Source organism: Coregonus lavaretus (assembly GCF_964263955.1).
Source record: "Coregonus lavaretus genome assembly, chromosome: 23".
NCBI lineage: Eukaryota > Metazoa > Chordata > Actinopteri > Salmoniformes > Salmonidae > Coregonus > Coregonus lavaretus.
The window spans coordinates 15,502,834-15,515,341 of NC_140010.1; the positions used below are offsets into that span (position 1 = coordinate 15,502,834).

At 41.4% G+C, this 12,508-nt stretch overlaps 2 protein-coding genes across 2 annotated transcripts; one reads left to right on the plus strand and one right to left on the minus strand.

Annotated features, from left to right (window-relative positions):
* The first annotated feature begins 28 nt into the window (after positions 1 to 28).
* Positions 29 to 1,438, plus strand: LOC311099063 (zinc finger protein 830-like). The gene has a single exon (XM_084139676.1). It carries the CDS (start codon positions 99 to 101, stop codon positions 1,161 to 1,163), a length of 1,065 nt encoding a protein of 354 aa, XP_083995802.1. The 5' UTR covers positions 29 to 98; the 3' UTR covers positions 1,164 to 1,438.
* Positions 1,439 to 1,759: 321 nt separating this feature from the next.
* LOC311099167 (EF-hand calcium-binding domain-containing protein 14-like) lies at positions 1,760 to 12,080 on the minus strand. The gene is made up of 11 exons (XM_084139844.1): positions 11,307 to 12,080; positions 11,039 to 11,187; positions 10,502 to 10,647; positions 10,129 to 10,227; positions 9,893 to 10,003; positions 7,765 to 7,854; positions 5,627 to 5,791; positions 5,255 to 5,381; positions 5,027 to 5,137; positions 4,074 to 4,826; positions 1,760 to 2,470 (listed from the first exon to the last, which is right to left on the minus strand). Exons 1-10 carry the CDS (start codon positions 11,480 to 11,482, stop codon positions 4,648 to 4,650), a joined length of 1,353 nt encoding a protein of 450 aa, XP_083995970.1. The 5' UTR covers positions 11,483 to 12,080; the 3' UTR covers positions 1,760 to 2,470; positions 4,074 to 4,647.
* Between the last annotated feature and the right edge of the window lie 428 nt (positions 12,081 to 12,508).

Sequence of the window (12,508 nt, forward strand, 5' to 3'; positions counted from 1 at the left end):
TAGGGGTCTTGTATTAACACATCTACGTCATCTAGACGCGCCATGTTTTTGTTGTTTGCCAAGCTTTCAGAAATTTTCTTTTGAAACGCAATGAAATAATGCCTCCAAAGAATAAGCAGAAGAAAGTGATAAATCAAGATGAACTGCGTCGGTTAATGAGAGAGAAACAAAGGCAAACGATAGATAAGAAGAAGCGTGTCGAATCCCCTTATGCCAAATACAACAGTCTTGATCACCTTAGCTGCGTACTCTGCAACGAGCGGGTAAAGAATGAAATATTGTGGCAGACTCACGTTCTTGGAAGACAGCACAAGGAGAAAGTTGCCGAGCTCAAGGGGTCTAAACAAAGTCCTACAAGTCAAGGACCCCAGCCATCGCTGAAAAGGAAAGCATTGGATTCTGAAGACACGAATGGGAGGAAGTCTAAACCAGTGGCAGGTAACGAGCAGGCATCGACATCCGGGCTGCCTGATGATTTCTTTGCGAAACCTGCCCCGCCGGGGCCGAAGAAACTAACTGGGATTTTGAAAAAACCGACATCTGCTGGACTGAGTCTTCTGGCCGGAGTCTATAATGAAGACGATAACGAAGAGGAGGCTGGTGACTCTTCTGACCAGAGGGCAGCCTCCAGCTCGGGTGTGCTGAAGGGGGCACCTGCCCCAGGACTCCCAGCTGATTTCTTTGACAACAGCACCATTCCAGCTGTCCCAGCTGCCTCTCATTCCGGGTCTATCCTCAAACCAGATGAAACTGAGAAGAGTGTGGAGAAGAAGGAAAATACTCCTGAAGCACTACCAGAAGGCTTCTTTGACGACCCAGTGAGAGATGCCAAAGTCCGCAATGTCGACGCTCCCAAAGATCAAATGGATAAGGAGTGGGAAGAGTTCCAAAAGGAAATGCGGCAGGTGAACACTAAATCAGAGGCCATTGTAGCCGAGGATGACGAGGAGGGACGTTTTGAGCGTCAGATTGATGAAATTGATGAGCAAATAGAATGTTACCGGAGGGTTGAGATATTGAGAGATAAGCGAGATGTGGTGAAGAAGGTTGTGAAGGAGAAGACCGAAGACCAGGAAGACTCCAGGGGAAGCGATGAGGAGGATGAAGAAGAGCTGCTCCACTTGTTGTCAAGGGACTGGAGGGCCAAAGGGGCCCTTGCTTAAAATCCCTGGGGCCTTTTGACCCTATCAGTGTCAATGTTTCTCCAGATTGTAAATAAAAGAGCAAAGTTGCAAAGGAAGCAGCTTCTTTCCTCTCTCTATGTCAATGACAAACCTTTGTTGAGGATATTGAATGTCTAAAAGTGTTGTCTTCTACAGTTACGTCTATATAACTTGCTCTTGTGGTAAATGCCATTTTTCTACTGTCACACACATGCAGAAATCACCATGTGTATGAAATACTGTACTATCATCACTCATAAAAAATTTTTTGTTGGGAGCCAAATCCTCAATTCTCATTCCTGGAGCCCTCTCGGATTACACACAGCTCAACACCAATCAACCCCATGATTAAATGCAGACTAACATAGTTTCTGCTGTGGTTGCACAACAAATATACAATCACAGCTGAGACCAAATACACAAACAAAAACCATTTACGCCTGTCTCTTCCTCCTTATCGGAACCTTGGAGCATACTGGTAGGCCTACATGATACACAATACTCTAAAACAAAAACTAGAGTCCTTTATAAAGAACCTAGACTAGAATACTATCTATATAACATTTGAAAGTATGGAAACTAAACAGATTGTCAAATCCTTGTAGTCCACATTTTCATTTAATTATTGCTCACACAACACGTTCATGAAATTCCCACAGTATCCCCAACGCAAACAGCTTTATAGGGACAATATTCCTGTCGGAAATCAAAATGACAATTCAAAATCTGTTTGCCCTCATTTTTTGTTCCAGAATTCCACCTGATTATCCTGCAAAACAAAATTACCCTCAAACAGTCCTTAATGTTAAATCGATAAATTAGACATTAATGTTACATTATGAGCAACATGCAAAGCACAACTTAATACAATAATTTCCCTTACAATGTACGATGCTGAGGATTTTCTACAGACCTCTAGCTATATAAAGCAGCCCCACCCCCACACTCCCAACAAGTCAATCTTACAGGATGCCATATTAAAAAGTCTACCATATTTACATAATACAACAGTTGAGTTGACATGTCCTGATTTGTAAATTTGCATTTTATAATGTATGAAAAATGTATGCACTCACTAACTAAGTCGCACTGGATAAGAGCGTCTGCTAAATGACTAAAATGTAAATGTAAAGGCCCACAAAAAATGACAAAGTTAAGAGGGACCAGTGCTTCTATAACTACCTGTTACATTATCACAGCCAGGGGTGCATACTTTGGTCTCTTCATCTGTACTATACACAACACTAATATACAGCAAATTGAAGCTAACACTCCACTTGTATAAATCCATTAACATTGTATTATTTCTACAGTGGGGAAAATAAGTACTTAGTCAGCCACCAATTGTGCAAGTTCTCCCACTTAAAAAGAATAGAGAGGCCTGTAATTTTCATCATAGGTACACGTCAACTATGACAGACAAAATGAGAAAAAAAAATCCAGAAAATGTAGGATTTTTAATGAATTTATTTGCAAATTATGGTGGAAAATAAGTATTTGGTCAATAACCAAAGTTTCTCAATACTTTGTTATATACCCTTTGTTGGCAATGACACAGGTCAAACGTTTTCTGTAAGTCTTCACAAGGTTTTCACACACTGTTGCTGGTATTTTGGCCCATTCCTCCATGCAGATCTCCTCTAGAGCAGTGATGTTTTGGGGCTGTCGCTGGGCAACACGGACTTTCAACTCCCTCCAAAGATTTTCTATGGGGTTGAGATCTGGAGACTGGCTAGCCACTCCAGGACCTTGAAATGCTTCTTACGAAGCCACTCCTTCGTTGCCTGGGCGGTGTGTTTGGGATCATTGTCATGCTGAAAGACCCAGCCACGTTTCATCTTCAATGCCCTTGCTGATGGAAGGAGGTTTTCACTCAAAATCTCACGATACATGGCCCCATTCATTCTTTCCTTTACACGGATCAGTCGTCCTGGTCCCTTTGCAGAAAAACAGCCCCAAAGCATGATGTTTCCACCCCCATGCTTCACAGTAGGTATGGTGTTCTTTGGATGCAACTCAGCATTCTTTGTCCTCCAAATACGACGAGTTGAGTTTTTACCAAAAAGTTATATTTTGGTTTCATCTGACCATATGACATCCTCCCAATCCTCTTCTGGATCATCCAAATGCACTCTAGCAAACTTCAGACAGGCCTGGACATGTACTGGCTTAAGCAGGGGGACACGTCTGGCACTGCAGGATGAGTCCCTGGCGGCGTAGTGTGTTACTGATGGTAGGCTTTGTTACTTTGGTCCCAGCTCTCTGCAGGTCATTCACTAGGTCCCCCCGTGTGGTTCTGGGATTTTTGCTCACTGTTCTTGTGATCATTTTGACCCCACGGGTGAGATCTTGCGTGGAGCCCCAGATCGAGGGAGATTATCAGTGGTCTTGTATGTCTTCCATTTCCTAATAATTGCTCCCACAGTTGATTTCTTCAAACCAAGCTGCTTACCTATTGCAGATTCAGTCTTCCCAGCCTGGTGCAGGTCTACAATTTTGTTTCTGGTGTCCTTTGACAGCTCTTTGGTCTTGCCCATAGTGGAGTTTGGAGTGTGACTGTTTGAGGTTGTGGACAGGTGTCTTTTATACTGATAACAAGTTCAAACAGGTGCCATTAATACAGGTAACAAGTGGAGGACAGAGGAGCCTCTTAAAGAAGAAGTTACAGGTCTGTGAGAGCCAGAAATCTTGCTTGTTTGTAGGTGACCAAATACTTATTTTCCACCATAATTTGCAAATAAATTCATTAAAAATCCTACAATGTGATTTTCTGGAATTTTTTCTCTCTCAATTTTTCTGTCATGGTTGACGTGTACCTATGATGAACATTACAGGCCTCTCTCATCTTTTTAAGTGGGAGAACTTGCACAATTGGTGGCTGACTAAATACTCCCCCCCCCCCCCCCCCACTGTACAGGAGTTAATATTTCAAGGTGATTCATTCTCAACTAGTTAAAAGAGCGTGTTTATAGCCCGTCAAATCTTGCAGACTTGAAAATTGCTAAAATCAAAATACAAATTATGGTTGGGTTAAGGATACGTTTAGTCTCGGTGTTACATTAAAATTAAAATGCAGAAAATAACTCAAGACATTCAACAAAACAAGCAATAAGCAAAGACGAACTGAACTTATCTAAATGGGAAAGTTTGTGTGGTAAGTACTACATTCTGATAAGTTATATTTTGGTTAAGTCATGATGTCCCTATTCAACTATTCATCAACTTCACTGGTCATAAATGTAAAAAAATTGTAAACTGTTTTGTCAAATAATAAGAAACATCAAACCTTGGATCTGGGTAGCTTACTGTAGCTTAGGTCTGTAGGGGGGCATGCCAGTGCCACTGTTCCACATTCAGCATGTTATTAAATACTCTGTTCAATAAAAGTGCAGCCATCATTACTGTGAGGCACTCCACATACACACACAACAGAGATCTCCTCTCCCTGTTCAATACTGTGCTCTGCAGCCTCTGCCACTTCTTCTCACAGACCTGCAGCAGCTTTCAGTTCACCCAGTGAGAACCTCTGGTCCCCATCTTTGTCATAGAGTTCCAGGCTACGGGGGTCTGATGTTTCTGTGTCAAAGAGTTTCCTCAGGACTTGGTAAGACATTCCCTGAGAGGCGGGGTCGGTCCCTGAGCGCTCAAAGAGCTCATTGAGATCTATTGGAAATAGAAGTTTCAGGTAATTGTTCATTGGCCACAAAATAAAATGCACACATTCCTTGCTCAAGTACACTGTCAATCAGAGATTCATATCTGCATTTCTCCTTTATTGTGTACGCAGGATACTCTGTATATGACTAAGATGTCGATGTATGATCACAGATAGGAAACTTCATAACTAAAAGTTTATCCAATACCTTTCAAAGAGCTGACTCCAGGAAATGACACAGTCTTTAGGTTTTCTCTTCCAGACTCTCTCTTGGAGCGGTTTGGCGTCAAAAACCGTGGACGTTTCGTTGGCTTTGAACCTGTGGAGGAGAAAGAACAGGACAAAGTCATCCACAGGTAACATTTTACTTCACTATACTTATTTCTTATGAAAATGTAATTGACAAATAAGCTTTCCTGTCTGATCTTATTTATACCATGTGTAGCTTCTGAAGTTGCTGCTTTAATTCCATCTGCATTGGTGTCACTCTCTGTGACCGGGTCCTTTACTGGTACTGTTGCATCTCCACTGACGGGCACTGGTTCAACGACCTCCACAAGGTCCTTGAATAGGTTGAAAGGTAACTTTAGTTTTATATTATTTTAGTTATTTACCATGAAGTGATTTTAACATAATTATTGGTGTGTTTAACTAGGAATCATGAATGCTACAATTTAAAATGCACATTGACCCTAGCACAATAACAACAGTACTTATCTAGGCACAGAGCCACCGAGGGTCTGTATCTTATCTTCTGTGTGCCTTGACAGAACCGTGAAACGCGAACCACTTCCATCCCATTACTCACGCTGAGTGGTGTTGTCTGGGCAGAGCTCTGCTCTATAAAAGACACCCTCTGAGTGAGGTTGGACACAGCGGTCTGGAGACTGTGGATCTGGTCACTGGTCCAGGAGTGGTACAGTGTCTGGGTCTTGTTAACCTCGCTCACAACCTCGCTCAGGTCAGTTACATCCTGTAACAATACAACACAAAGACATACATATATAAAAGGTCTTCCTTCTTCATCTGATTGATGGACAGAATGGATACAGAAAATGTATGTACACTGCTCAAAAAAATAAAGGGAACACTAAAATAACACATCCTAGATCTGAATGAATGAAATAATCTTATTAAATACTTTTTTCTTTACATAGTTGAATGTGCTGACAACAAAATCACACAAAAATTATCAATGGAAATCAAATGTATCAACCCATGGAGGTCTGGATTTGGAGTCACCCTCAAAATTAAAGTGGAAAACCACACTACAGGCTGATCCAACTTTGATGTAATGTCCTTAAAACAAGTCAAAATTAGGCTCAGTAGTGTGTGTGGCCTCCTTGTGCCTGTATGACCTCCCTACAACGCCTGGGCATGCTCCTGATGAGGTGGCGGATGGTCTCCTGAGGGATCTCCTCCCAGACCTGGACTAAAGCATCCGCCAACTCCTGGACAGTCTGTGGTGCAACGTGGCGTTGGTGGATGGAGTGAGACATGATGTCCCAGATGTGCTCAATTGGATTCAGGTCTGGGGAACGGGCGGGCCAGACCATAGCATCAATGCCTTCCTCTTGCAGGAACTGCTGACACACTCCAGCCACATGAGGTCTAGCATTGTCTTGCATTAGGAGGAACCCAGGGCCAACCGCACCAGCATATGGTCTCACAAGGGGTCTGAGGATCTCATCTCGGTACCTAATGGCAGTCAGGCTACCTCTGGCGAGCACATGGAGGGCTGTGCGGCCCCCCAAAGAAATGCCACCCCACACCATGACTGACCCACCGCCAAACCGGTCATGCTGGAGGATGTTGCAGGCAGCAGAACGTTCTCCACGGCGTCTCCAGACTCTGTCACGTCTGTCACATGTGCTCAGTGTGAACCTGCTTTCATCTGTGAAGAGCACAGGGCACCAGTGGCGAATTTGCCAATCTTGGTGTTCTCTGGCAAATGCCAAACGTCCTGCACGGTGTTGGGCTGTAAGCACAACCCCCACCTGTGGACGTCGGGCCCTCATACCACCCTCATGGAGTCTGTTTCTGACCGTTTGAGCAGACACATGCACATTTGTGGCCTGCTGGAGGTCATTTTGCAGGGCTCTGGCAGTGCTCCTCCTTGCACAAAGACGGAGGTAGCAGTCCTGCTGCTGGGTTGTTGCCCTCCTACGGCCTCCTCCACATCTCCTGATGTACTGGCCTGTCTCCTGGTAGCGCCTCCATGCTCTGGACACTACGCTGACAGACACAGCAAACCTTCTTGCCACAGCTCGCATTGATGTGCCATCCTGGATGAGCTGCACTACCTGAGCCACTTGTGTGGGTTGTAGACTCCGTCTCATGCTACCACTAGAGTGAAAGCACCGGCAGCATTCAAAAGTGACCAAAACATCAGCCAGGAAGCATAGGAACTGAGAAGTGGTCACCACCTGCAAAACCAGTCCTTTATTGGGGGTGTCTTGCTAATTGCCTATAATTTCCACCTGTTGTCTATTCCATTTGCACAACAGCATGTGAAATTTATTGTCAATCAGTGTTGCTTCCTAAGTGGACAGTTTGATTTCAAAGAAGTGTGATTGACTTGGAGTTACATTGTGTTGTTTAAGTGTTCCCTTTATTTTTTTTGAGCAGTGTATATGTCAAAAAGGAATCATTGATCAAGGAAGAGATCGGCACACCACAGAAAATCTAATGGGAGAGAGGCTACCACCAGTCCATTTTGATTACATACAGATGTAAGAAACAACTGACTATGAATTCCTGATTTTATGAATTCCTGATTTCAGAAAGGAAATCCCATCTATTTCAACCCAACAAAGTACTTTGTGTGAGAAAATAAATCCATATACAAATTCCGTATCAAATACTCAGTATTCCATCCTTTATAAATTAAATGTTTTGAAAGGGTATGAGAATGGAATTGATTAACAATGAGTAGTGTACCAGTACCTGGTTTAGAGCTAATGTTGATGAGCGGTTGCTTGTCTCCTTTTCAGCTGAAGCTGTCGATTTGGCATTTGATTCTTTAGCCTCAGAATCCTTTAGCACACAGAGAATAAAATATAGTCTTTAGTTCATCTGACAGAAAGTTACCCAGATTCTCTCTCTCTCTCACACACACACACACACACATCCCTGTGACACATTGAACATGCTTCAGTTTATTCCACCTCAAATCTGCTAAAACATTAAATAGGTTCAACATAATCTATGTGGGCAGGGTTGCTGGTTCTGGCACCTTTAAAAAAAAAACACAGAAACATTTAGGTAGTTCAATGATATGACCTCGGTCACTTCTTTCTACTGGTCTATATATGGAGCGATTTCAGTGCCAACTGAAATTGTATTTGAATTCCTTAATTTAGAATTTGTATTAGGATATTGAATTTGATGGAATATTTTTGAATTTGTAATGCACAAACTGAATCATTGAATTCATAATTTGAACTTGTATTTCATGATTTGAAACTGATTCAGTTTTAATATTCAATTTCGATGTAATTGAATATTCAAATACAATATTTACTGTATATATTCAGTTTCAATATGGTAGATATTGCATTCATTGTCTGTGTATCAAGTTTACAAACTATCATTTAAAGTTAATCAAAGTTTTGTATATTAAACTTCTCAGATGCATTCAGATTCAGTTCTCTAAATTCAGATTCAAAACCAGAGACAACATCCTGGTACTTTGCCAGCCAGTTAAGGTAGAGAAGAACAGATAGATTCAAACTCTCTCTGTGGTAAACAGAAACCTCTTGCGGTTTCTGAAGCCAATGTGGCACGTTGAATTTATGTTCTTCCTATGAATTTGGCTCTAGCATTTGAACAACAATTATGATCCTATTCCTGAAAGCTAAGACTCTCTGGAACATGGCCTTGCCTTCTGTTCCCCTCTATGGTGATCACAGGCTGCGCAGGACACTTTAGAAGTCACAGAGGGTGCACGGAGGGACATGAATTTTGGCACTTTAGTAAGTATTTATTGATATAAAAAATTTGATTAATTGAATTCTCCATGTGGTCTACAGGTATATTAAAGGGCACTTCATTGAATATAACAGGCTTTTAAAATTCAACATTGGTGCAACAATTTCTACTTAAAATATCAAAGGGACGCTAAAGGCTCTAATTTCATGGAACGACCCCAGTATAGGCTTTAGCTAAGTGGGCTAACACAGTCTTGTGACATGCAGGAGACCTGGTTCGATCCCAGTCAGTCACAAGAGCAAGATTAAATAGGGAGTGGAAAGGCTATCCTTAGAAGGGCTATTCAACTATATTCTTATAGAGGCCAAATTGCGTTTTTATGTGACACTCCCTTCGAACATGTTTTACACGGCCTGTGATCATCAAAGAGGGGAACAGAAGGCACATCCATGTTCCAGAGTCTTAGCTTTTAGGAATGGGGTCATAATAGCTTATAGCCAAAACGGTTAAAACACTAGAGCCAAATTCATAGGTAGAAAATACATTCATGATGCCACATTGGCTTCAGAAACCACCAGAAGCATCTGTTTACCACATAGAGAGTTTGATTCTATCTGTTCGCCTCTACCTTTCCTGGCTGGCAAAGTACCAGGATGTTGTCTCTGGTTTTGAATCTGAATATAGAGAACTGCATTTGAAAACTGAATCTGAATGCAACTGAGAAGTTTAATATATGAAATAATAGTTTGTAAACTGGTTACGCACACAATGATTGCAATATCTAACATATTTAAACTGAATTTATACAAATTGAATTTGAATGTAAATTTTAATATAATTTTATAACTGAATGCAATATTCATTCAATTCAGTTTCAAATCATGAAATAAAAGTACAATTTATGAATTTAATGATTTAAGTTGTGCATTACAAATTAAAAATTATGGAATTCAAATACAATCTCTGTTGGCACTAAAATCACTCCATATGTAGAAGTTGTATATTCTCTCATCTAGATAATTCTGCAGCTCATGCATTTGGCCACTGGCACCACTAACTGGCACTCAGATGAACTTAAGGCAGGCGCAGGTTCAAGCTGAAGAGAATGGGCTGTAAAGGAAGCTAGTATTTCTATTTTCTTTACCATGGTCATCTTTAGATCGTCCATTTCTTTATTCTGGTCCGCAAGGGCTGTCTGCATTGTCTTGACATCATGCTGCACACTGGTTAACGTGCTGCCGATTGTAGCCACACTCTGCAAATTAAAACATTTTTCGACTCACTTTCCAGATACATTTGTGGTTGTGGGCAAATAATGAACAATTGGCAGTAATTACAAACAAATATGTCAAATACTTCTGAATCTGAAAACTGTTTTACCTTTTGGAGCTCTTCAACTGTAGTTGGAAGGTTGATTAAGTCTGAGGCTGATTTGATGTTGGCCTTTAGATGGTTCACTGCAGAGTCCAGCAAACTGATCTAATGGAATGAAGCAGAACATTCAATTACACTTGGCAAACACATTTCACTTCACATTCACTCTGAGCTTAGAGATGCCAACTTTTTCAAGTTGGCACTTTGAAAAATTCTTAACCTTGATTCAACCTGCCATGGTGTGGGAGGTTGCATAAGAATGGCCATGAATTATTACACTTTTGTTTGTGCAGAACGGGGGTGGCTGGGATAACAGACAGTACTGTACATTAATTAGTTCTGCTGATATTGACACTTCCCTTTACTAAAACAACTTTACCTTTCTGTTAATCTCGGTAAGGTTGGACCAGAGTTTGTTCAGACCCTTGTCTCCACTTTCAATATCCTCCAGCTTTCTCTGTTTTGTCTTCAGATCTTCACTTAGTTTTGGTAATTCATGTGATGACACTTTCTGGCTGGATTCCACTGTGGAGAGAAGGTACATAAAGTTAATAACAATGTACTAAAACTGCAGTTACTGGGTTGTTTGATTGTAAAACTCTGCAATAAGCGATGGCTGTGCTAAGGTTACCCTACTCTTTTATTGCAAGGTAAACTAGAGTAGTGTGTACTCCTGTGGCTGAATTTTTTTTAACCCTAAAGACGGTGCCTAAAGGTTGACAGGTGACAGATAGCTAAGCTTGTTAGACAACTAGCATGCTACATGCTTGGTAGTTCATGGTAGCTAACCTGTTTCATATTACAAAGTTAGCTAGCCAGGTAGCTAGCTAGTTAGACTAGTTGGCTAATAATGCCTAAATAAAGGTGAAATAAAATAAGATGACAGGTTGATTGGTTTGTGTTTCTGATGGCTTACAAGTATGCAGCTTTTCTTTGAGGGAATCAAGGTCTTCTTTCAGAGCAATCTGCATCCATAGCAGTCCGGCACAAGCCATAACACAGGCAGCCAGTATGATGAACAGGATCAAGGGATAGCAGACATTGCAACACTGCACGTAACTTATTCTATGATGAATGAGAAACACATAGTTTGCATTAATATTTTACAGTCACAAGCTTCACGCATCATTGATAGACATAATTCTACAGGTTTATTGAGGCTAAGTACTAGTTTGATCACTTACTTTCCGAAAGCAGCGACAGTACCAAGGTTGCTGAATTCCTCATCATCTGAACTTGATTCGGATTCTGAGTCTGGGGGTTCGGTTCGTAGGAGCCTGTGGCCGGACCCCTTCTTGGGTTTCTTCCTTTTACTGTCCCCAAGTCCGATCAATGCATTGAGCTCCTTCCTCTTTTTCATCTTCTTCTGTGGGGTCAGCGAACCCGCTGATCCCGACTTAAACCCGACCAAATCCAACGTTTTGTCCAGTTTGAAAAGTATTGTAGCTAGCCAGTAGTGTTGATTAGCTGAATGGCTTAGCCAACTAGCCTAGTTAGCTAGCTTCCCGGCTAGCTAGCTTACTTTGTCATTTGAAACAGGCTAGCTACAATGAACTACGAATCACGTACGGTAACTAAACTTGTTAGACAGTTAGCATGCTATGTTGAAAACTCGTAGTATTAGCTAGGTCACCGTCTGAAATAGTGACCTACCCAGCGGTTAGCTAACTTCAGTTCCAGCTGAGCTAGCTAGCTAACGTTACCTACCTGACACCGGCCGCACAACCAAGTTAAAATGGCGATTTCGAGATACTACACAGCAAAAGACCGTGTACAGTAAGTATAAACTATAAATCAACTCACTTTTAGTACCACGACCAAGATAATATAAATCTTACCGAAATGGTTTACATTTCTGTGCAGTCGTAAATTGATCTGACGCGCTACCTAGCTAAAACAATCTTGTTTTGATGATGGTGAACATCTTTGACAAGGCGTCTCTAAACTGGCACCTGATTGGTTGAATTCCCTTCCCTGTACTTCCATGTCTTGATACTGGGTGTGACACATCTGTCATTGTTCATAATTTCTTTACATGAGGAAATTATCCTTGTACATTTACTACCATCTCTGTGAATACTTTCCCTGACTTGAACAATTTCTTGAATTGAATTTGACGATTTGAAATCATATGGTTTTGAACTTACGTTTAATTACACTGGAACTTCCATGGTTGAAGTTCTCAACTTTTCTGCTGGTACTTGGTTGAAGATTTTTGCTGTTTCATGCTACTGCCTCTGATCTTTGCACCCAAGTAGGCCTACCCATATTTACATTTTGTGCATAGGCATTTTCTCTTCTCTGTTTATCTTCCCCGACATAGCATCAGTGGGGAACCATCAGTTCTGATTCTGAGCGTGTTGAACAGGGTCAGGACCTGACAGAG